The sequence below is a fragment of the Pseudopipra pipra genome, chromosome 10, assembly GCF_036250125.1.
Source record: "Pseudopipra pipra isolate bDixPip1 chromosome 10, bDixPip1.hap1, whole genome shotgun sequence".
Classification (NCBI taxonomy): Eukaryota; Metazoa; Chordata; class Aves; order Passeriformes; family Pipridae; genus Pseudopipra; species Pseudopipra pipra.
In genome coordinates, this window is record NC_087558.1 from 4,607,158 (window position 1) to 4,630,831 (window position 23,674).

The following is a 23,674-nucleotide window of genomic DNA, read 5'->3' on the forward strand; positions in this document are numbered from 1 at the left end:
TGCTTCCACAGCTGAATACTCCTGTAATTCCACTTTCCAGGGGAATGGTGTGGGTGAGAGCATCAGTCACCTCCCCAGCAGTGGCCTGGCGGCTTCCATGGAAACTTTGGATGCCAAAGGCTGGAAGCCCCACAGCCACATGTATCCCTCAACCAGATCTGCTGGCAAAAGGGATGAAGTTATCCCGGGATTCTCCCATCCCCTCTTACAGTCCCCCCCAGGCCGGATGCTCTGAGCTGGTGCCACCTCTCCCTACGAGCTGATGCCAGCTGGGCTGTGACATACTCTTCCACAGCCTGGCTCTGGGCAATTCAAGCACATATTTAGCTCTCAGTGGCACCAGGACTCCAGACCCCATGTTTTTCTGAACAGGGGGCTGGATGTGGATGTGCCGATTAGCTCAAGGCTCATCCTGAGGCTCACAGGTGGAAAAGGGCTGTGTGTAAATCTGCCTCCCACAGTGGTCACTTCCCAAAGGGGCTGACTGATAGCTTGGAAAACAGAACAACATTCCTACAGGACAGAGCACCGGGCCAGGCTCCGCCAGGATGAATGACCAGCCCAGCAAATCTCTTGCATGTCTGACAGTCGGTTGTGACCACACAAGGTCACCTGTGACCACACAGGTTGAGCCCTGAGGGTGCAGAGAGCAGCACAGCACAGCTCAGAGCAACACCAACCTGTCCCATGGCTGGTGAGCCTGGCCAGGCAGTGGTTCAGTGATGGGCAAACAACAGTGCCTGCATTATTGCTGATGGTTTACTTAAATAATAAAGTGTAAGAACTGTGTATAATACTGGTTAGGCAGAATTGCCAGCTTATTGCCTACTCTGTGTTGTGTTCAGCGTAACTGGTCTTGCTGATAATCTAATGCTCTGTGATAAAAGCAATGGGCTAAAGTTTATGGTTGGGCTTTGCTTTTGAGCAGCTGAACATGCTTGTCACCTCAGTGGAAGGAATTTAAAGACTGCAGGACAGTGAGGCTTTCTCGGTGGCCGTGGTAATTTGCACACCTATTTTACTGCCTCTGGGTCACTCAGAGGTAGCTTTGATGTTAAAAAAAAAGTAAAAATATGCCATTAACTGAAACAAAACCAGAAAGAAGAAAAGGAAGATCAAGTCCATAAATCGCTGGCTCTCCAGGTAAGAGCAGACTGATGCAGCACATCAGCTGGCACAGAAAGATGATGATACACATCCATTTTTCCTCTCTTTAAGGACAGCATCCAGGGCAGGCACTGGTACTGGGGCCACTCACAGGATGGTGGCTTCAGGCTAATAGTACACATTTAGGAGAGAGAATTTGGTGCATTTACAGCACCGCTGTAAAGATACCGGAGTGGTGGCCTTGTACCCTCCCAGCAAAATCAGGTGGCATTAAAACAGGGGAGGTTAATGGGCCCTCTCCCACCCCCCAGCTCTGGGTGGTGCAGCATCACCCAGAACAGAAAAACTGGGAAGCAAACCCAGCAAAGCTGTTCTGCAGCAGGTCATGACAGCCTGGGTGGGAAGTGGGAAGTGGCAGCTCTGCAGGGAGCACAGGGCAGGACACGGATACTGCAGGGCAGCGGTGGTTGTGACAGGCATCCTACACATGGAACCACTTCCTTACTGCTGAGAACATTGCTGGATCTCCTCTGAGGAGCTGTGCCCTGGTGGGTGGCTTATCCTGGACACAGGCAGGGTATGGAATGGAGGTCCACCCCACACCTTTGGGAACAGGCAGGTTCAGTCACTGCCGGCCGACACGATGCTCACACTGTCCCCAGTTACGCAGCATGAAATCGTTGCCTGAGCAGAAAAGGACCTTACATGGGCTCATGTGGAGACAAGGAACTGCAGCACAACTACTTCAACCATTTCCAGCAACCAGCCCAGCTCTGGGGCCAGGGTCACCTTGAGCATCCCCCTCCTGTCACAAAGATGCCACAAAATACGCACTCCAAGCCATCTCACAACAAGAAAAATCCCATTTGATAATAATTCTGAAACAGGTTTGAAAACATGCAGTTCCCACAAGTAGCTGCTACAGCCTTACCTCTGAGCATCCTTCACCTGGGAGTGGTACCCAGCACCTCCCTGGGGTGCTGGGGGTCACCAGGGGCCTCACACAGCCTTGTGTCAGCTCTCGAGGCTTTTATTCCATTTGCCAGGACTCATCCCTGAAGTTCATGGAACATTTCACAGCAACTTTGTAAATAACTGAATCTGCAAGAGGCTCAGGTGACTCCTGCATGCACAGACATTACTGCTTTTTCCTCCAGCAACACTGCTCAGCTGAAGAAATAAATTTCCTTTCTCAGGTAAAAACTCCCAGAAACAGGGTTTCAAAAGGAGCCCCTTTCTTTAAACACTAAGTAGTTTCTGCAAGCACTGATCAACTACAAGCGTATTTTACTTACAGTAAAAGACAAGAAAATCAAAGCTAGGAATATCTGAAGGAGAAAGCAGGTCATTATAGTAATCATGGCTTGATTTTGTAGAAGTTTTTAGGTGGTAATGGTCCATCAAAACATCCCTTGGCCACTGCTGAGTGCTGAGTGCACACATCCCATCTCCCTGCACTCATCCTGCTCCAGAATGCTGCTCTCCCGAGAGCCTCCAGCCAAAGAGCATAGTGACTGGGAATCCTGAAAATCCCTTTACCTCCATGTCCTCCAACACCCCAGGTTTTATTTATCCAAACATAAAAAGCATGGTTTAATGGTGAAGTTTTTTCTGTTTTATTGTGGTTGGCACCAGAAAAACCTTTGCTCTGTGGTATCTCCATACACACACACACCGTACACAACACTGTGGTAATACTGGTTTCTCGTGATTTTTTGTTTCAAATTATTCTAAGATTTTAAAAAATAAATTCACAAACTACCTTATGTTTAAACACAATTAATTCCTTCTATTTCATCACTGTACCCAAAACCCTACATTAAAAAAATAATCATCCAAGGCTGTGTATTTGTCGCTTGAAGGGGGACCAAAAAAAACCCCCAAAACTAGTTATCAGTTTGCAACATAATAAAAGCTCTGGGCTTTATTTGATTTATATTTTAACCACAATGAAAATATAAAGAGCTGGTGGCAATCAGTGTCTGTGATGGGACTTGCATGGGGTTTGAATACCAGTATTGTGGTCCTATGGCCATCCCTACACTCTGCAGGCTGCACTGGCCCAGCAGGAGGGTGCCTGAAGAAGGCACCCACAAAGCACAACTCACCTGTGCTCCCCTGGACTCCATATCCTGCTGCAAGTCCACTGCCAGCAATCCCTGCAATACCAAACCGTGACACCCTTCCCACGGGATGCTTCGGGTGAGGGTGGCCCATCCCATCCCATCCCCGCCGCCCCACATCGCCTCTTACCCTTGATAAAGATTCAAGTTTGACCAAGTCCTGTTGATTTAATCATTTTTTAATAAAGCCATCGTTACTGAGTACACCAAGATTGCCAGTTAAGCTCTCTATATGTCGCTGGAGGTAACAGCGCTGTGATCGACAGCGGAACAGAAAAAAAAACCAAACGAAACCAAACCAAAAAACAAACCCCAACCGAAACGAGGTAGGTTAAAACCAGCAACACAGACCTTGTTATGCGACACCCCAACACCACAGGCGGCCATGCTTGCAGCTACTGAGAAAGAAAACCCCAGATACGCACCGAAAACGGAAATCAACTGAGCAGAGTTTATAAGGACACGATTCAACCTGAACTAAACACACACACACGGTTCGGCACAGATGTTGTCTTTCACTGTATGTTGGGTAATTCCTAGGGAGTGGAGGGGGTGGAAAACAAGTAGATTCAGACCCTTGGCCGAAGAAACCACACATATATATATTTTTTTAAGCTCTTTACAAGCCCAGTCCAGCAATGTGGGGAGACAGGCAGCTTGTTTCGTGGTCCCCCTCCCTGTGCCGGCTGCTCCCGCACGCCAGCGCCTGGCTCCGGGCTGAGGGGCACGAGCGCCTTGTGCCGGCTTTGGCATCGGGATCCGGTGCCCACGGCATCCTGGGAGCCGTCTGCGGCCACAAATCCCACCTTGGGGGCGAGCACGGGGCTCCTCCGACCGCTCCGCCGTCCTCTCCTCCTCCGATCCCCCATCCCGGTGCCCGCGGTCAAGCCCCGGGGCGGGAGGGCACCTCCGGAGCAACAAGAAATGGCACCTCTGTCCCTATCAAGACACACCATTATGTGAAGATCCATATAGAAATATGGATTGACAGACTTGACAAAAATGGTAGCTGATTTTTATTAGTCTAAGGCTAGTAGTTTAGCCATTTAAAATCCATTTCCCAAAAGAGGGGAAAAAAACCTATTACTTTTTCTCTTCTTTAAAAATCCGTTAAGCCGTTGCTGCCAAAAGCAACATGTAAATGTTGGTGAAGGCAAAAGATTTCTAAAATTACCCAGCTATATGGTTATGGCCTTCATCACAAAGATAAAAGGTACATTTATTGTGCTGTCTCTCACCAGATTTAATTGGTAACTTTACAACATACTATATATTTGATGCTAGCAGGCAGACAGAATTAAAAACAGACTTTTTGACACTGTTTTCTCTCCCCGTTCTTACAAAGTAGGGGACAAAGAAAAAGTAAAACTAAAAAACAAAATAAAACAAAATAAAGGAAAACTCATAACCCACTATAACACAGCGTAATCAGGAGACCTCGGGTGGTCCAAGCGTGAAAGTCCATCCCTGGCCACAGTCCCTGCCCCGGGGCTGGCGGAGCCGGGGGAGCGTGGGGAGGGGGTTCCTCGGCGCCCTCCACACCTGCCTCTACAGTGTTAGTCCACGTGTTTAATGTCCTTTAAATTAGAAATAATGCCATGGCGGTGAGTGCCAAGTGCTCCTCTGTTACCAGTTCATCATGGAGTTTCTGTTGAGGGTCATGAAAAACACTTGGCTGCTTCCTCCGGATCTCACCGATGCAAAAAATACCTGTTTGGAAGGAAGAAGTTATTATTATTTTTATTACTATTTTTATTATTATTATTAAAAATGTCTGTTGACTCAGTGATTGAGGAAAGCAGGAGCTGCCCCACACAATTGGTTTCCTCTGCCTGAACCTCCCTCCCTGCTCTTTTTCTCCAGCTGACAGCACAAATTTTACACAGACCCATTGCCTGGTTCTCCGATGTCCATGGAATTGAGAGGCTGGAGCTAACCCATGCAGACTGGGATCAAACTGAACCACTTATTAGTAAATGCAGTAAATAAACCTCCCTCTCTGTAACTACCAAAAAGAGCAAAGTTTAGAACACCTTAAAAATACCAACTTTGTCCCATTTTACTTCCACAGCATCATTTATTATGCAAAATTAATAAAACTGGTCTGGATCTTGCTAAACATTCACCATGTGGGTCAAAAAATACCTGTTTGGAAGGAAGAAGTTATTATTATTTTTATTACTATTATTATTATTATTATTAAAAATGTCTGTTGACTCAGTGATTGAGGAAAGCAGGAGCTGCCCCACACAATTGGTTTCCTCTGCCTGAACCTCCCTCCCTGCTCTTTTTCTCCAGCTGACAGCACAAATTTTACACAGACCCGTTGCCTGGCTTTCTTGGGAAAAGTTAGTCCTGGTATTTCAGCTGTTCCTGAAAGTAAAGCTCAGGAAAATGACTTCCCTTCAATATGTTCAAAGCACAGAAACATATCAAGACTCTGTATGGAGAACATGGGTTTTGGTGCTTCTGGCAGGATCCACCAACATTTGATCCCAAGGGAAGTCTTAAAAAATAAGAACTTATAATTTCCAAATACTGAAGGGGACAATCTGAAGCCTCTGTCCTTTTTAAAAGTAAAAATTACTTAATCTTACCAGTTTAACCAGTTCTCCAGAAAGACAAACATCTGGTTTTACTAATTCAAACCCATCGGTGATCAGTTGGTTCCAGTATTTTAGAAAGACGAAGGTGTTTTTTTTCTAGCTTTTTCAGAATTAAATTATACTTTAATTAAACTTAAATTCAGCTTCTTGAGCAGCTTGACATACTCAGCTGCAAGGTTAGGATACGTTTTCCTGCAGAGTTCCAGTGTAACTCCATGCCACGGGCAGGGCAGTGCTCAAATAACGAGCAGCTGTTTGTGGTGTCAAACCTAATTTACTGCACATTGTTAAACCCTGCTCTGGGGACAGAGCAATTGGTTTCTTCACTGCTTTCGTGATCATGTTCATTATGAAAGATCTCCCTGCTGCATGGTCCTGATTTATCTCAGTGAAACCTTGTGAGATGAGGAAACACCAACAGCAGAAACAGACCTTGGTATTCAACCATCTCTTCCATGCAAATAGGCCCTTTTTCTCCAGCAATTTCTCCTCATGCCCCCCTTGCAACACCCATGGCAAGGGTCATCTACATGACAGCCATGGAACTCTGGTGACCCTCCAGAACAGTGCTGTCCACAGAAAAACATGAGGCTCCATGGAGAAAATAATTTAAGATGCATCAAAATGTTTCCACGTCAGAGTTCAAATCAGGGTCACTTGTACACCGCTACCATTTCTCAACTTTTAGAGTTTACTTGGCAGCCTCGGTTTAATGTTCAGATGAAAGAATTGGGAGAAAGTCAAGCCAAGGGAATGCAGATCCCTGCTAGAGGAGGAAGAGATCTTGCAGGCCGAGGTCTCCATCCACTGGAGAAAATAAACCGGGAGTAGGTTTATGGGCACTGCTTATTAAACAGATTAATTATTAACCTCAAGATAAACCAGACTTAAAGCCTAAAAGCACCCTGCAGCTTAAAGCACGGATACAAGCTTTGAAGTGGACTTACCTTATCATTTCTTTCACATAGAAACTTCAACCTTTGAGCTCGCTTGTGCATAAATACTCCATCCAAATGTCCTGTCTCCACTGACCGGATTTCAATAGCTTTCTCTCCCCAGCCCATTATTTGATTGGAATGAATGTAGGCTGTCAAAAGGAAGCGTTTGGCAGGTGTTACAACTTGTGTTGAGTTAAATATTATGCAGAAAAGCTCTCATCAGCTGTTACCCAAAGCCTATGTGGATCAATGGCAGAGCTCTGACAGCCGGGCGGGTGCCCACAGGGACAGCAGCCTTCTCAGAGCACTTTTCGTCTAGAAATTGCTGAGCAATTTAAACAGAAGAAGCATCACTTCTTCAGATTTCAGGGAGTGAGGAGCTAGGCAGTGGTTTGCCTCCATTGGCTGTGGAGCTGAGCAACAGCAGAGCCAGAAGAGCAACCCAAGTGCTCCCAGCTCCACATCCAACCCCTCCTTCCACTCAACACAGTATCCCACCAGTGCAACGGCTTGCATTATCTTATACTTATCTCATACTCAAGACAAACCAGAGCTCAAATCTTCAAGGAGTCCCTTGCTTTTATTATGGAGGGCCAAACTGTAGAAATTAAGCAACTGCATCTCACAGCTGGTGGAGGGAAATCTCCTTTGATAAGCAAAAGTCCAAATGACTCCATCTCAGCATTCTCGACTCCTCATCTTACTTGTCACTTGTAATTTAAGCAAGTGAAGAGGAAGGGTTGACCTACCCACAGAAGTAGGCATTTCTCCCCACTGGAGCACCACATCTTTAGTTATCCGTCCGTAGGTGTTCACATAGACACCTTCATCCTCGTAGCACACGAGCATCTCCATCCCGTCTGTTTTAGGCAGGATGACAATGGCATGAGGAGTAATATTGCCCTGAATCTGCAGGCAAGATAAACCCTGAAAGTCAGAATTACATCGAATGGAGAAAAGGGGAAGGGGGAAGGGAGCAGAGCCTTGGGGGAAAAAAAGCCCAAACCAACTTGAGAACAAAGCCCTCCCTCCATTCACCAAACAGTCACTGGCTTTCAGAGATAAGCTTGAAGGGGAATAAACTGTCATGTTTACCCTACCATCAGAGCTGTCTGACATGGCAAGGATAAACAGGTTTAGTAATTACAGACAGATCACAACATATACGCCCCCAAGACTGATGGCTGACACTTGGCTGGAACACAAATAAGTGACTGAGTCAATGAATCCATCTCCTGTTAAAATCAAGGTAAATAAACCCAGAATTTTACAGGCAGCCCTAGGGAGGAAATACTCCTATTTTTTAGCAATCAGTCTCTCAAGGGCAGCTGCAGTGACTTTCCACCCATGTCTGCCCTTCCATAGCTAAGACAACACAAAACCATCCCAAACTACCCTGGTATTTCTCCCTATGCTCTTGCCAGATCTTACAGAGGAGGATCTAAAGCTTGGATCAGATTCAGCAGTTTCTGGAGTTCTTTAGTGACACAGTTTCTCCTATACCAGTTAATCCTGGGCCAACAGCATGGATACAGCTTCAGTAAGCCCTACAAAACCCTAGAGAGAGTTCCATTATTGCTCCATGCAGTGTATAGATTCTCCTTTCTGTGGGACATGGCAACCTTACACCTGACTGCTTGGGAACAAGGACAGAAACAGCCTGTGCAAATAATGAACATGAAGTATGTGATAGCTTTGAGTCCTCTTTAAAAGTGGCTATCAATGAGGACAGCACTGGAGGATGTCACACCCATCACTGGTCACCATTTCTGAGCCACCAAGAGCCTCTCCAAACCTTGCTGGTGACCCACGTTGCTCATGCAGCAGCACTCCCTCGTGTACTCACGTGAGATGGTATATAGATATCATAGGAGTTCCCAGAATCCACATCAATCACATGGAAACCAGTGTGTGATCCAAAGATAACCTTGAGCCTCTGACCCTCTTCTACAGTGAGGTCCACGAGCAACGGCTTGTGCTGGAGATCTGCAAAAGACTTTTATAATCCCTTCCGTGAGTACCACAGAAAACCCACCAACCCCCGCGGCAGCAGCCTGATGCAGTTCCCAAATCGTATTTGTTTATCCTGCTAAATATGTGGTTAGTTATAGTCCTGCCTCTCTGTTCCTATGTCAGATGCCTCAGAGGGTATTACCCACTCACTCCAGCCATCCCAGCAGATAAGTGCTCGCCCTTGCCAAGCACAGCTCCTTACCACAGGAGCCCGAGGCCCACACAAGGATTTGGTCTCTAAAGGAAAGCAACCGCTCAATTTTATGTGAGTGTGTGTTCAGTCAGCAGAGATCTGTGACCACCCACTTCCCCTCTTGGCAGGGATCACCACTCTGGTTTGGGCTGCTGGAATGAGTCAGTTTAGCAAAGACCTGCTTTTCTCTGCTCAATCTACCCTGCTGGATGCAGGCTGGGACCAGCTCCCAGCCACAGATCGATCCAGGGCAGAGTATCTCTCCATGACTTAGGTGCTCAGCAGGAGAGTGAAACACCCCCAGAGAGAGCAAAGAGCTCCTGGCTCTCTGTGCAAGGACCACTTTGACTCCTGATAGGGAAAATCTGTGGGTGGTATTTCACTCTCTCTCAAAAGATCCCTGCCAACAAGGCAAGGAAAGGATGTTCATCCCCCCAGGCTGCAGAAGCAGCACCAGGAGCACCAGCCAGCATCCTCAGAGCCCACAGAGGCTGGATCCCAGGCCATTCTGATGCTGCTGAGCTCTCCATGTCACTGAGCCCATTTATTCTGGCTTTTGTTCAGAAAAAGCAAATGTGACCTAATACTGAATAAGCCCATTTGTGTTGGAAGGATGCAAAATGAGATTACTCAGCATGAACATGTCCACAAGGCATTGCCCCTTGTGACTTGTCTTTGCACAGAGCTTAGGATGAAAAGTGCTCTGAAGGACTAAGTACAAAATGCCCATTGGCAGGTTGTAGAGGAGAAAGGTCTCACTGAGGAAACCGAGGAAAAGGGAGAAAAAAAAGAGAGAGAAAGAGTGGGTCATCCTCCCAAACTTTCTGTCTTGAAACAGAATCCACATTGCAGAAGGAGAGAGGACCTTGCAAAATAAAAATGGAAAATCATGCCAACCTATTTTTGTCCTGTATGTGAAAAATTAGTCAGAGTTTAAAAAAACAAAACAAAACAACTAAAAAAAATAAAATAAAAAAAAAAAACCACCCATCAAAATCTCCAACTCAATTTTACTCATATGCATTTGATCAGCTTTCTGCAAACCCCCCAAGTGAAGCCTGCCAGCCTAAGCTAATATTAACACTTTATTGTTGGCTGTAATCAGAAGGTATCCAATCTCTTCAGCCAGCATGGATCCCGTCTCTCGTGCCTGTCAGGCATCCTGAGGAGCTCAGCTACATAAGCAAGAAGCTTTGCTGCTCTGCAGTGTACAGAAATCTCATGTATTTACAATTACTGAGTGTATTCTGGTTAAAAGACAGACATACCTTAAATGCCATAAACTTGTGATATGGTTTTGGAGCCCAGGCATAGATCTCTACAGCGTTCTTTAAGGCAATCACCAAGAACTTGATCCTTTCATATTTCACTAAAATAAAAATAAAACCCATTTTAAAAACGTTCACTTTCTTTCCAAAAAGACTGAACAACTTATCTCCAGGAATTGCTTCTCAGGCCATCTCTCTGTTGGTTCTCATTAAGTAAAGTGTCCACCTAACACAGACAGATGAATTCCAAATTTATCTGTGGCTATGGTCTACTCATACTTTTAAGATAAAATTGTCAGGTCATACCTAAAACTAGAGAATAAAAATCCATCTCTTCAGACATTTATTTCCAGAGAGGCCACTCACCGACTTTGTAGTGGATGCATCCTTCCAGGTCCCCGACTGTGATCCAGCCCTGCTTCTTCTCCACCTCAGGGTCATTGTGTAAAATCCTGTTTCTCAGCCAGGACAGGTAATACACACGCAGCTTGTTCTTCTTTCCTGTTGGCAAAGGAAACGTCCCTGTCAGAGCAGAGCCCGTGTGCAGGGGGAGTCTTGAGGTTTCAGTGCTTATTTTCACTCACAAGATGATAAAATTCAAGTTAGTTTCGTGATGAAGTTGAAAATAGTAATTTAGCTGTTGTGTTAGGTTTTTCCTGAGAAGAAACACATGGAAAGCAAAGCCCAGACCTCTGTCTCCCAGACTGCAGGCAGACACTGGAAGAGCCAGGCTTTTGCTTCCCGTAGGCGGGAAATGTTCCTTTTCCTATAAATCAGTGTTCACAGTGAGATGGTGGGGCACAGCAGGGTGCTGACCCCAGCTCTCTTACAGCTCAAGGCTCATCCAACCACTCAGCTACCTGGTTTCTTTCCTTTTCTCTCCTTCATACAACATTAATTCCACCCTGGAGCTGAGACATGAGCTCCTTGGCCTGTGACAGGCACCACTGCTTGCCAATGAGCCCAGAGCTGGGCTCTGCAGTGCTGAGGGGCTGCCAAATTTCTGCACATCTGCCTGCTCTTGGATGGCTGTGATCTGGCTGCAAACCTCCCTGTGGCTGCAGAGCCCCTGCTACAGGGGCAGGACACAGCTCACACCGAGCCCGGTGGGACAGGACCCAAACCATAAACCAAGGGCTCTGTCTGCTCACAGGTTTCCACAAGTCCCCAGGACTCATTCTCAGCATCATCTTGGGGTTTGGTCCTCCCCCCATTCATCTTCCAGCTGTACTAAACCCCTTATTCCTATAGCTGCATCCCCAAAACCACAGGGGAACTGCAGACCAAGGTAAATGACAGAGCAGCAGGTCTGCAGTTCTGTCTGAATGGAGGGAGCAGGAATTTGCAGGTGAATGCAGTGAGCCCAGGGGGTGTTAACAATGTGAAAGTAAAGAGAAGGATGATATCAAGCAATTTTCCTAATGAACATTTATCTTGCTGCCCTCCCTGAGCTTTGTGGGACAGGTATCAGCAGGAGAAGGCTCTGCCATCCACGTGCTCCAATGGGGTTGCTCTGCAGGAAGATTGCCACATGCTCTCCTAGGAGACTGGACTACAGAGTTTTTGCTTTATTTGCCAGAAATTACCCCATGAGCCTGATATGAGCACTCTGTAGCTCTTGGCAGAACATGGGGACAGTGGCACCCCAAGCACAGCCCTGAGCTGGAGCCCTGAAGATGTGGATATTTTTTGCCCCAGCTAGAGCCAAACAAACTAAAAGCAGATCTCTTTGCCCTCTCAAGCTGTATCCTGTACCTCCCCTTCCCTGCTGAAGGAGAATGGAGTGCTGCAGATAAAGCGGAGCCAGCAGGTGAAGGGAGCAACTACTCTTGGAGGCAATTCTTCCAGATTTAACTCATTTGATTCTGGAATAAACCACCTCCAGCTCCCCTGGGAGCTTCCGTCAGACACTGGTGGGTAGGTTTTGTCTGAGCTGGGACCACTCAGGGCTCAAGGCTGAGCAGGGGAGAGCACGAGAGGAGCACCTGATATTGTCACGAGGACGTTGAGGCCCTCGAGCACATCCATCTGCTGGAATCGCCGTCTGTTGATGAGGTTGTAGACCTTCCCTTGCCCACTTCGGTCCAGCAGCATCAGGCCATTTTCCGTGCCCACCAGCAGATTCACACCTGAGGAGGAGAGGGCAGGCAATGGGCACCAGGATCTACAGCTGCTCCCAAGGATGGCACCCTGAGCTCGTCTGTGCTGCCCCACAAGTGTGACTGACCCAGCCAAGGCTGGGGGGTTCCCAAGGACAGGAAAGGGTTACAACACAGGGACTCAGGAACATGAGCCTTGCCCGGACCGAGAAGGGCCAACCAGAGGCAGGGGCTCAGCTCTGTGATGGCACATTCCCATTTCCCCACCAGCCACGGGCTCCGGGGAGCTCTGCCGAGGGCACGGCATGCTCAGGGCTTACCCCACAAAGCAGCACAGAGTATCTCCGAGTTGAAGCGCTTCTTGTACTTCCGGATCTCCGGGGTGTCGCTGTGGGGACGGATGTTGGTGGGGTTGACGTTCACCACCGAGATCTTACGGGCTTCGTTCAGCTTGGCCTGCTCCTGCCTGAGCAGCTCGCTGGTGAACAGGGCTTGCAAGGAAACACAAGAGGACAGGGGGGTGTGATGGGTTAACTGTTCTGCCACCTCTTTTTTTGGGATAAAAAGACAATACGGGTTTTATTTCCTGATGGGGGAGTCATCACTGTGTTACAAGATATCAGTTTGCCCAGGCAGATGGGAGTGGGGACTTCTGCTGCTTCCTGTTTTCTCTCAGACCTTTCTGGTGGCATTTAACTGGTGGGGGAGAAGTTAGATGGAAACTGGAGAAGGCAAGGATGCAGACACAAGCAATGTCTGGACAAGACTGAGTGAAATGTGAAACAGGTTCAGTGGGGTTATTCGGGTTCCCAACCTGGTTTCCACAATACCCTCCTCTCTCAAACTGGCCTCATTGCCTCCTACCAGTAGCAGATGACTCCTCATCCTCATCTTCATCTTCATCAGTAGGTGAGGTCTGATACACTCTGGTGTCCACAAATGGGGTGAAAGAGGCTTTGGTGCTACTTCCCATACCGTACTGGAAAATAAACATCAAAGAGAGAGCTCAGAGCACAGAAATAACAGTAATTTTGTGTGTGAATGTACATGTCAGACCTTCTAATTAGCAAACACAGTGTCTGCCCCTAAGGTGCCCTTTTCGAGCCCTCTATAAACATCTTCTCCTCCTCCCCATCTAACTAATCAGAGAAAACATTAAATTGGATTTCTGTGTGTCTGTGAGCAACAGAAAACGAGAGGAGCAGGGCCTGGCTCTGCTCTCTCCTCGCAGGCAGAAGCACAGCCATGACACTGGTTAGGGAGAAGCTGCAGGGCCAGAGGCAAAAGCCACCACAGGCAAAAACCAACCAAGAATCACAGAATTGTTTAGGTTGGAACAGACCTTTAAGATCATCAAGTCCAGCTGATAGCTTGCCTGCATCAACACACCTGCCTTAAAACCCGCTCTGGGATGTCAGCCAGGTGAGTGTTTGCTTTTCCCACCGTGCAGCCAAGGGTGGTGGGACCCTGGGAAACCTTGGCACAGGGCAGCTGACATAGTTTTAAACTGCCCAGCATTTCAGGTGGGACTGCAGAAATAGCCATTTCTAAGCTAACAAATCTCAACCTAAAGGTATTGCAGGGAATGTCAGAGCCAATACTTTGCTGAGGGAATTTGGGGATGAACAAACTGCAACATCACGTTGCTTTCTTTTTAAAACCACTGCTTTGTTAAGGCAGAAAACGAGGCTAAGACCTTCTTCCTAGCAAAAGGAAATCCTTGCCTTGGGAGTCGAAATGACGTGATTTCCCCCCTCTGTTGAGCAGCTTATCCTTCCTACTCCATTATTTACCAAGGATATGCTTTATGGATGAGCTCCATTTAGAGCTGTAACAGCAGCAAACCCCAAGTCACTCTGCAGCAGCACTACTGCTCACGTTTTTCTTCCCTGGGACATTGCCCCTTTATGAAATAAATCTCCCTCAGCTTTCATGTCACCCAGTTACTGAGCACAGGCTGATGTGCCATGGGAACACCACTGCCCTGGCACATCCCCACACCAGCTGGGCTGGGCCTGTGCCTGTCCTCCAGTGGGCCACAAAAAGATTTAGGGGCAAAACCCTATCAGGCATAGGAGCACCCTCGTGGCTTGTGACCTTCCCGAGCATTCTGGGGCTGGCATCCACACCAAAACCACGCTGCGCATCCTGCTTCCCTCTCAACTCTACTCCCCTGACAGTCTGGCTGTTTCCATAGAAACAGGATGGATTTCCAAACAGTACACGGTAATCAAGACCCACGGAAGGAGTCGGCAGCCTGCGGCAGGGAAGGCTGCGGGCACAGATACCACATTTACATACACAGTTCATCCACATTTATGTGCACATGTAGGACAGACTTGAGCTACTTCGTGCTTCTCTCAAATCCAAGAAATACACAGTTTTTTTCCCTGTGCTGGATGTCTTTTCCAAAACCACTAACAATTCAAGGAGGAGAAAAATTCAGTATTTACAGGGATGCTTTCCAGCTGAGAGCCAAGTGCTTTCCGGCAAATGAATTATGAAGAAACCCCTCATCTCAATGCATTTTTCCTTGCTCAGATTCAGTCATTCTCCACAGAAGCTGACATTTTAATAACTTACAAGTCTGCTATTTAAATACTAAGACTTCATCTTCCTCCAGGTCCTGTTCCACTGCCTATAAACCTCCGTGGTGGCTTACAAAGAGCAGCAAGCTGCACGCTGAGGTTGTGCTCACTCCCTTCTTTTTGCTCACAGCACCATGAGTCACCTGGAAGCCCGTGAACTAAATCTCCAAGTTTCCACTCACACCCACTCCCAGCTCAGTCAACCCTAAAAATGCAGTTTTAGAAATGGAAAAGATCTTTTTGGTTGCTACTTCTATAAATGAATAAATTTTAAACCCAATCCCAGCCTGCATTTCAGCAGTCCCAGGATGACTGTGGAAGGTGTTACTTTCAGGATCGACTCTCTCATTGCTGCTTTTAATACCAACGAGGAAACAGAAAAAAATTCGAGGTCAAGTCAGGCACCATCTGTTCTTACGTTTCATCAATGCCCAATTCCAAGCAATTTTTATTTTTATACTGCTAGTAAAAGTACACCATGAGTACATAATTTCTATGAAAGAACATAGTATGGCAGAACTTTTGATGTGTAACCCACAAAATGAAATGAAAACATTACATACAATAGCTTTTTTAGCACCAAATGAGTTGATTTCTCATGGGAAAAGAGAATGTTCTTGTGCCTCATTCCCACAGCTGGGGACAGTAAGCAGGGAACAACAATTCCCTTGGTTCATTGTCACATCTTGTACTTTCTAAGACTTTTTACACCTTAAACAACATTAATGTTCAATCATGTCCCTGTACAACACCTACCAGGGAAAAATACTTTGCCATGACACGAAACACATGATTTTAAAGTTGTGCAGATTTTTTTCTAGTCTGAAGAACTATCCAGAATTTTGCTGGCTTTGGTTTTTGCTGACCTTTTGAATCATGTTAATTATCAGAGATTGCAGAGGAGGAAGCTGGGCCCAGTTGAAGTTAATGGCATCACTGGCTCTCATAATTTCCTTTTATATCCAAGAGTAAAAAAAAAATAAAAAAATAAATGGGGCTTTCGCATCAGTTGGCAGCACTTAAACCATGACCACCAAAATTCCAGCACGTGGGCTTGAGAGACCTACTGTACATTTCTACCATCAGCCACAGACCCAGATAGCAACAACCCATCCGATTCCATCGTGTTTCCACTACACTCACCCACGTGGACCAGAAACGGAGAGAGAGAGGAGCCAAGAAAGCCAGGGAGGAAAGCAGGAAAGCCCCTTCATGGGGCAGAGAGGTTAATACTTGTTTAATGCGATGCAAAGGAGAAAGAGGAGCCCCCCACCACCTACTTCAGGCACCGAGTCCATGTCCTGCGCATGCGTGGAGACTCGCCCCAGGGCCTCGGTCGGCGTGCCCGCCGGCGAGTGGCTTTGCTGCACCAGGTCAGGGAGATTGATGTGACCTGCAAAGCCATTGCTGGCTGCGTGGCCAGAACGCTTTTTTTCACCAGAGGTCTGCAGAGACACAAGGCATGAGGAAGAAAGAGAAGGGAAGGGGGGGGGGGGAGGGAAGAGAAAAAGAAGAGAAAAAAAAAACCCAAACAAAACTAAGTCGTTGGCTGTCCCCAAGTTCCCAGAGCAAGCGCAGGAGAAGGACCCTCTCTGTTCCATCCCCATGCAGTCTGGCAAGCAGCAAATCAACCCCCCGCTCCAGGAGAAATAAAGACAGGATTAATCACAAAGTCAATACAGAGTAATTAGCCACGTTGCAGCGAGAGAAGCCTGATCACTGTCGTCTGGAGACAAGGAACGTAGGGCAGATTCTGCACTTGCCACCATGGGCACAAACCCCATGGCCAGCTCTCCTCCCCACATGGCCACTGGCCATCAGTGACAGCAGAATCTGAGCCCTTGATCAGCACAGCTATAGCAGCGAGTAGCCTGACTGCAAATGCCAACACAGCCCCGTCCATGTTTCTGTAACCCAAACCAGCAGTGAACAGTGGCAGCAGTGGTGGTAGAGTGACAGAACTGGCAGCTCGCTCTGCACACAAGGTTCCTTGGGTTTCCCTGGGGTTCCTCTTCTGCTCTATCCCCTCCCTGTGCAAGGCAGGTGCTGGGAATTTTCTGCCTTCCTTACTTATTTTGCCATTTTGATGAATCTCACCTACCTGGAGCACACCAGTGAGATGGGTACAGGGATTTGCCCATTTGCTGGGATTGGCTCACCAAGCTTCTGGCCAGACCTAACAACATTTATCTTTTGATTGCTCATTACCAGCACCTTCAATCACACCTTGCAATCACAACAGGGAGTGAAAAGCCCTTTGCCCAAAGCCCACTGACCTCAGGGAGTCCATCCTCTGATGGCTTTGGTGGGGAGAAAACAGTGAACACCCAGCATAAGGCTTCAGTTTGGGTTTCTTATCATGCTCTCTCCTCAGAAAGGGGTTTTCCAGCTGCTTGTCTTGCCCATGGCTTTTAAACCCTTCTGCATCCCTGGTTTTCTCATACAGCCTTGCTGGCACAGCATCTCTTTTACTGCTGTGATGCTGAACACAAGCTCATTTCAGAAATGGTTCCCTGTTAGAGGGATTTGTTCTCCCGCTCAGCCACATCACCCTCACTGATACAGGGATTTGTAGAGCTGTGGGGATCCCTGCTCTGAACAGCTCCTCCCCAGAGAAGGATGAGGTGGGCTGTGCATTGCTGCTCACCTCCAAAACTGATGGAGAAAGGCAGCAAACGTGTTGTGATTTCTTTGGTTAAATCCTTCCTTTTTCCAAAGTTGCATTCACCTTTTTCCTTCATATGTGAATATTTTATATAAATGGACCTAAGAATTAAAATGCTCCTCAAGTCTAGTTTGCATTTGATCAAACATCCCTCCTTCACAACTGCTGACTCCAAATTCTGCTCCCTCCTTCTCCTCCCCCATCCACCTCCTTTACATGCCAGTAGGAGAGTGACTCCCCTGTTCACTAACCCCCCCAGCCTCCTGCCCTCTCACCAGGAGATCTGCTACCCATCTGTGTTTCCAGGAGCATCACCAGAACATTCCAGGAACTGGGAAACTGAGGAACACTGAGGGAGATCTTCCCCAGCCAACAAAGGTGCCTCCTCTGCCTCATTCCTGCAGTACCACCCATCAGGATTGATCCCACCGCAGCTTCACCTCCACAAGGCTGGCGCTGAGGATGAGGCCTTGCATCCCTGTGGGATGGCCAGTGTCCCCACAGCCAGCTCTGAGCAGGACCAGCCCTTGCCAAAAGCCTCCAAATGCTCTACGGACACTGCAGGGCTCTAACAGTCACATGGTGGCAAAGGTTGGGAAGAAGAGGGGAAACTCTGGGCCAGTTCCAAGCGTGTAACTAAATGCTGTAAATGGAAGGCAACTTCTTTTGCCAGGAGCAATTGTGGGGTTACAGCAGAGCAGTTTGCAGGAGCCTCCTCCCTGCCGTGCCCTGGCACTGCTATTCACTGCTGTTTGTAGTTCTGAGAAACATCTGCACTTGTCACATTTGCTCCGAGAGTAAACTGCATTAACGAGAGCGCTAACGAGCACATTTGACTCCATCATTTTGTGTTCCGGACACACAGCACTGTTAGTTGTTGTGCTTACATGGGCAAAACCTCCTGAAGATGCTCCACGGAAATACTTGTTTTACAACTTACCTCCCTCACCATTAAAGTCCCTTCCCTTGAAATATTGCTAAACGTATCTGCGTGGGAAGTCTCTAGCCCGTGGGTTGTCACCATTCCCAGGTTGTACGGCTCATTGCTTCCAGGAATTCCTGTTGGTCTGAGGACAGAATGGAAAAGCATTAATGATAAATATTTCCTTTGCTAAAATAAATTAAAAAATCCTCTAGTACAGTATTATTTCAGTAAGGGTAAGGCTCTGTATCTCTCAGGAAGAAAAATTAGAAAATGTATCCACTTAATCTACAGGGAAATGATGTTGTCTGAAATACAGGACTGGGGTCGAGTTGATAAACTAGAGATACAGCACAGAGACCACAGAGAAGGACCTTTCTCCTCCCAAGGTGTCCCAAGAGGGGCAATGATGAACAGGTAACAAGGAGTGGCAGTCCTGCTCTACGTTACATCATTTTTTCTACTTAAGAAAGTTTAAGAAAATATAATTCACTCCCTTTATTCCCCAATTCAACCACTGAAAAGGGAACAGTGCCTCACAACACCTGATGGCAAAAGACAGCAGGGGAGAGGATGGGGTTTAGAGAGGGTGTGGGCAGAAGGACAAGTTGTGACTTGTAGCTCCCTGCAGTTTTCCAGGTGAAAATGTAGCCCTAACCCATGGTTTCATCTTGAGCTTATTTCTGTGCTCCTATCTCAAGAGACAGGCTGGAAGCTATTCTCACACACTACCATTAGCTTTTCACCACTGCCAAAGGATGAGAAAAAGTACAGTTATTCCAGTTATAAAATAAGAAAGCAGAGACAGAGGAGGTTATGTTAATTTTGAGACTGTAAATGCATGGCTGTGGTAGCCCCAAGGTCTCAGATTTCATCAGCTTTCACATCATCCTGAGAGAAATCCCTGGACATGGGCAAGAGCTGGCTTGCACAGCTCAGAGAAGAGGAAGTTGAAAGGAGTCATCACAGTCTTCAGATGGAGAAATGATATCTGCAGAGGTGGATGGAGTAAACAGTCTCTCCTATGCACTGGGACACAAAGCGATGGACGGGATTATCCTACAGCAGGAGAGACCTGGATAGAGCTGGAATGAAGAGCAGCTAAGTGCTCAGGAAGGATGCCCAGGGAAGTTTAAAAATGGGTTATACAAAGATCACTTGGAAAGTGCAGGAGAACATGAGATGATCTCTCTCAGCCCCAGTTTCTAATGACAAACACTGAACACAAAAAAATAAAGCTTTGACAGAAAAATACCCGACTACATCGAGTCTGAACTTAACGTCCCTTCTGTAAAATAAGGGTGTAACTCAAAGCATTTGCTTTCTTCCCCAGACATAGAACAGTGCAGCCCTGCCTGTAGATATCCCTACATCTCAGATATTCCTGCATCTCCACCTTCCCATCTCTGGGGCACGCACATTCCTCGACAGGACATTTTGGGACAAGTGGCGTTTGGCTGGCAGCGGGCTGGGATCATCCATCTCACCACCGTGCCTGTCATCCCACACATCTGGCTGCAAGGCATTCAGTGAGACATTTTATCCACTGAAAAGTGCTGTGTCAAACCCAAGGTGTTTGGAGAAGGATGTCAGCGTGGATTAACCACTCCTGATTAAACTCCTCATCCAAAAGCAGCTTGGGGCCCCTTCTCGCACGCATGACTGCCAATCCAACTGCTTCAGATTCAGAGCCATCCCTCCATCTCCTGACCTGCTCCAACAAATTCCAAGAGCTCTGATTTTAATTCTTCTGGTGGAAGGAAGCTCCAACCCAGGAGCTTGGCACTCTGAATAACAAGGACCCCAAGGAGACCTCTCCTTGCCACCTGGAGGGCTTCTGTGCCGCTCCACTATGAATCAGAGAATCAAAGAATTGCTTAGGTTGGAAAAGATCTCTAAATTCATCAAGTCCAACATTATCCCAGCACCATCGTGTTACTGCTAACCACGTCCCTAAAGCCAGGTATGCCTATATCGACTAATAATTCATTTATCAGGAAAAATGGAAATGAACTGATTAAAATGCAATTAATCCCCCGAAGATTCCCACAGCTCCTCTGCAAATTCAAGGGGCAGGAGTCAGATCCTGCTGCCAGGCAGAGACCTCCAGAAACACTCCTGCAAAGTACCAGGAAGGAAGCCCAAGCATGGTGACAGCTCACTGTGCATGTTGAAGCTGTGCTGCCCTCCTCCCTCCCCTAGAGAGACTCAAAAGCACAAGTGGGACACAACAATAAAGTCAGCTGACCTTTTCACTTCAGTGTTTTAGCCCACCATGTTTTGCTGCCAGCACAGTGACTGAGCCAAGGACAGAAATCAAAGACAAAGGTTCAGGATTATTATAATCCTGGCGCTACCAGTTGGCACTGGGCAGGCCACCAAGTACTGCACTTCAGCACAGCTTGATGTGGGGCAAGACCAAGAGCAGGCAGAGCTTGAACAAGCCTGTGCCATGGGCAGGACCCATGGTGGGGATGAGGTCAGCTGCAACCACTCTGCCCAAAAACCTGCCTGGCTCATCAAAATGAACAGGTCCATCAGCTTCGAGCCAACGTTCACTGAATGTGCAGTGGAAATAGTTCTTTTTTTTTGTTACTTTTCCATTAAGTATCTCTAGTTTGGACCAGGAGAAAGACTCATCTGAATACATTATCCCTTGCAACCTTGTTCCCAGTGCCAGCCACCAAACATGGATGTGCTTTGGACGTGTCCTATACCACAGCTACTGCTCCTCCAAGCCAAGACACACCACAGTTTCACCTCCAGACCAAGACACACCACAGTTTCATGGCTTGCCCCCCTCAAAAGAAAGCCCTTCTCACATAAGCCGTGGGATGTCACTGACAGGCACCGTCCCATCATGTGTCTCGTTCTCCCCATCCTCCTCCTCCTCCTCGCTGCTCTCGGACTCCTCGCTGGAGGAGGAATAGTCTGTCACCTTCTTCAGGGGGCGATTGGTTTCCTCGATGCGCAGCTCCCTCAACTCTTTGGCTAAGGCCGTCAGATCCTAAAGGGGATGGGGGCAAGGAAACAAGAAAACGATGGCTGTTACATTCAGAGCGAGGAGAACGTCACATACATCTCTCCAAAAGCCAATGCTAACAGCACGAGCAACAAGAAATAGCTTTACAGAGTCGTTACAAACATGAGACAAACGTAAGACAATGTTTGTAGCATGTAGCATTTATTAAACAAAACAAAACTGATTTACGCTCACTGAAAAATCAATAGCCAACCTCTTCTTTTTCTCTTTGGAACGTGTATGTGCATATATATACACACACTTATATGTATATACACGACAAAATTATATTTGTTGGAAAAGGTGAAGTTCAGTCACCATCATAGTAAACTGGAAAACAACGTCACTTCAAAGATTGGCTCGGAGAATTTCTCCAGCAGGGTTTTCTCTTCTTTCAAACTTCTCAGAGAGACCCCGTAATGGTATTTATTCTGTAATAAATGCATTTGGGAAGGAAGCAATGACAGCATCTCCCATGGAGTGGTGCAATCCCCACGTCAAGAGCTGCTTCCATGGTGAGTCTCCGCTGTCGGGCGGCTGCCGAGAGGCGGTGAGGAGCACGAGGAGAAGCGCCCAGCTCAGCCAGACTTTGGAGTCACAGCTCTGAGTCAGCCACACGATCAAAAAATAATAATAATAATAATAAAAAAAAAAAATCCCTCAGCAGGACCCATTAAGCACTTTAATGTGAAATGTGGCAGCCTACAAGCTAAGGGAAAAAGAAAACAAAAAAGAAAGCCTTGAAACGAGAAAAAAGATAGGAGCAGTCCCAAAGCCTAGTCATAATTTTTCAGTTTACCATGACTTTGATGAGGTCTCAGACCCGACAGTCATATAAAATAGACACTGCTATTTCAAAACAAGGAACATGGCAGGCACCGTGTAGAAAAGAGACTTTTTGTTATCTTACATGCTTTTATAGCAATGCAGGGGGAAGCAGTAGGGCAGAAAAGCATGAGAGCTCGAATTAGAATGGGTTAGAGAACTCTGTTGCACAAGACATGCACATGACGAACAAAGCATTGCAATTGTCAGTCTTACCATTTCTCCCTATATTAGTGACCGAGGTAGGCATCAGTGCATTCGGTCAGAGATAAAGGATCAGGGAGAAAGAAACTCATTGAAAAAGACTAAATTCCACAATAGTCTTACGGCCATACTCTCATTTACTGCATTTCCAGTTTACCGTTCCAGCAGGGCGACTACAGCAATATTAATTACGGTTGCAAAGAGAGCTCTCAAAATCTATCCTGTCGACACGTGAAGAAAACGATGGAAAACCTCTATGGCTGAGATGCAAACCCAGTTTGGTTTTTAATTGTGGAGTAGGAATGCTTTGCAAGCAATCTGTGCTTTGGTTCCTGATGACCCACACCTCCCGGCGGGCTCCCACCGGTGACAGCTGCACATTCTGCTCCCAGGTCTGCCCTGCCTGGCCTCTGATGTACAGGATGGACTCCCATTGATATTGGAGAGCTTTGCATCAGACTAATTAGTACTACTATACCAAAAAAAGCCTAGCTTTTTTTTTTTTAAATGGTCAGTTCCTGTTTCACAGCAGGAACCTGTGATGGGTTTTATATGGGTTGTTCAACGAGGAGACGAAAAGGCTCTGGAGAGACCTTAGAACATCTTCCAGTACCTAAAGGGGCTCTCAGAGATTTGGAGAAGGACTTCTGACAAGGGCCTGGAGTAACAGGACAAGGGGGAATGGCTTCAAACTGCCAGAGAGTAGGTTTATACTAGATATTAGGAAGAAATTCTTCCTTGTGAGGGTGCTGAGGCCCTGGCACAGGGTGCCCAGAGAAGCTGTGGCTGCTCCATCCCTGGAAGTGTCCAAGGCCAGGTTGAACAGGGCTTGGAGCAACCTGGTCTACTGGAAGGTGTCCCTGCCCACGGCAGGGGGGTTGGAATGAGATAAGCTTTAAGGTCCCTTCCAACTCAAACTATTCCGTGATTCTATATCCCTCTCCAAATGCTCTCTGTACCTTTAAAGAAGGCTCTTTGTTGAGATTAAAGACAGAATGTGATATTTCAAGAGTTTATTTTCGATGCCAACATGTTTGGGATTGAAATACAGTCAAATCTGCAGTCACGACAACTAATTATTTTAATTAGAGCTGTAGCAGC

General features: G+C 47.0%; 1 protein-coding gene across 6 annotated transcripts in view; it reads right to left on the reverse strand.

Annotated features, from left to right (window-relative positions):
• Positions 1–3,393: 3,393 nt before the first annotated feature.
• The window catches only part of TNIK (TRAF2 and NCK interacting kinase), a 153,345-nt gene continuing 133,064 nt past the window's right edge, over positions 3,394–23,674 (reverse strand). For 5 of the 6 annotated variants that reach the window (XM_064665818.1, XM_064665817.1, XM_064665816.1 and 2 more), the window contains 12 exons: positions 21,345–21,529; positions 18,541–18,667; positions 16,216–16,380; positions 13,212–13,326; positions 12,668–12,838; positions 12,234–12,377; positions 10,615–10,749; positions 10,249–10,349; positions 8,621–8,770; positions 7,524–7,683; positions 6,784–6,923; positions 3,394–4,940 (listed from right to left, as the gene is read on the reverse strand). In XM_064665818.1, coding sequence (XP_064521888.1) covers positions 4,857–4,940; positions 6,784–6,923; positions 7,524–7,683; positions 8,621–8,770; positions 10,249–10,349; positions 10,615–10,749; positions 12,234–12,377; positions 12,668–12,838; positions 13,212–13,326; positions 16,216–16,380; positions 18,541–18,667; positions 21,345–21,529 — 1,677 coding nt within the window. In that variant the 3' untranslated portion in view covers positions 3,394–4,856. The remainder of the gene's footprint in view (positions 4,941–6,783; positions 6,924–7,523; positions 7,684–8,620; positions 8,771–10,248; positions 10,350–10,614; positions 10,750–12,233; positions 12,378–12,667; positions 12,839–13,211; positions 13,327–16,215; positions 16,381–18,540; positions 18,668–21,344; positions 21,530–23,674) is intronic. The other variant, XM_064665819.1, reaches the window with a different exon arrangement.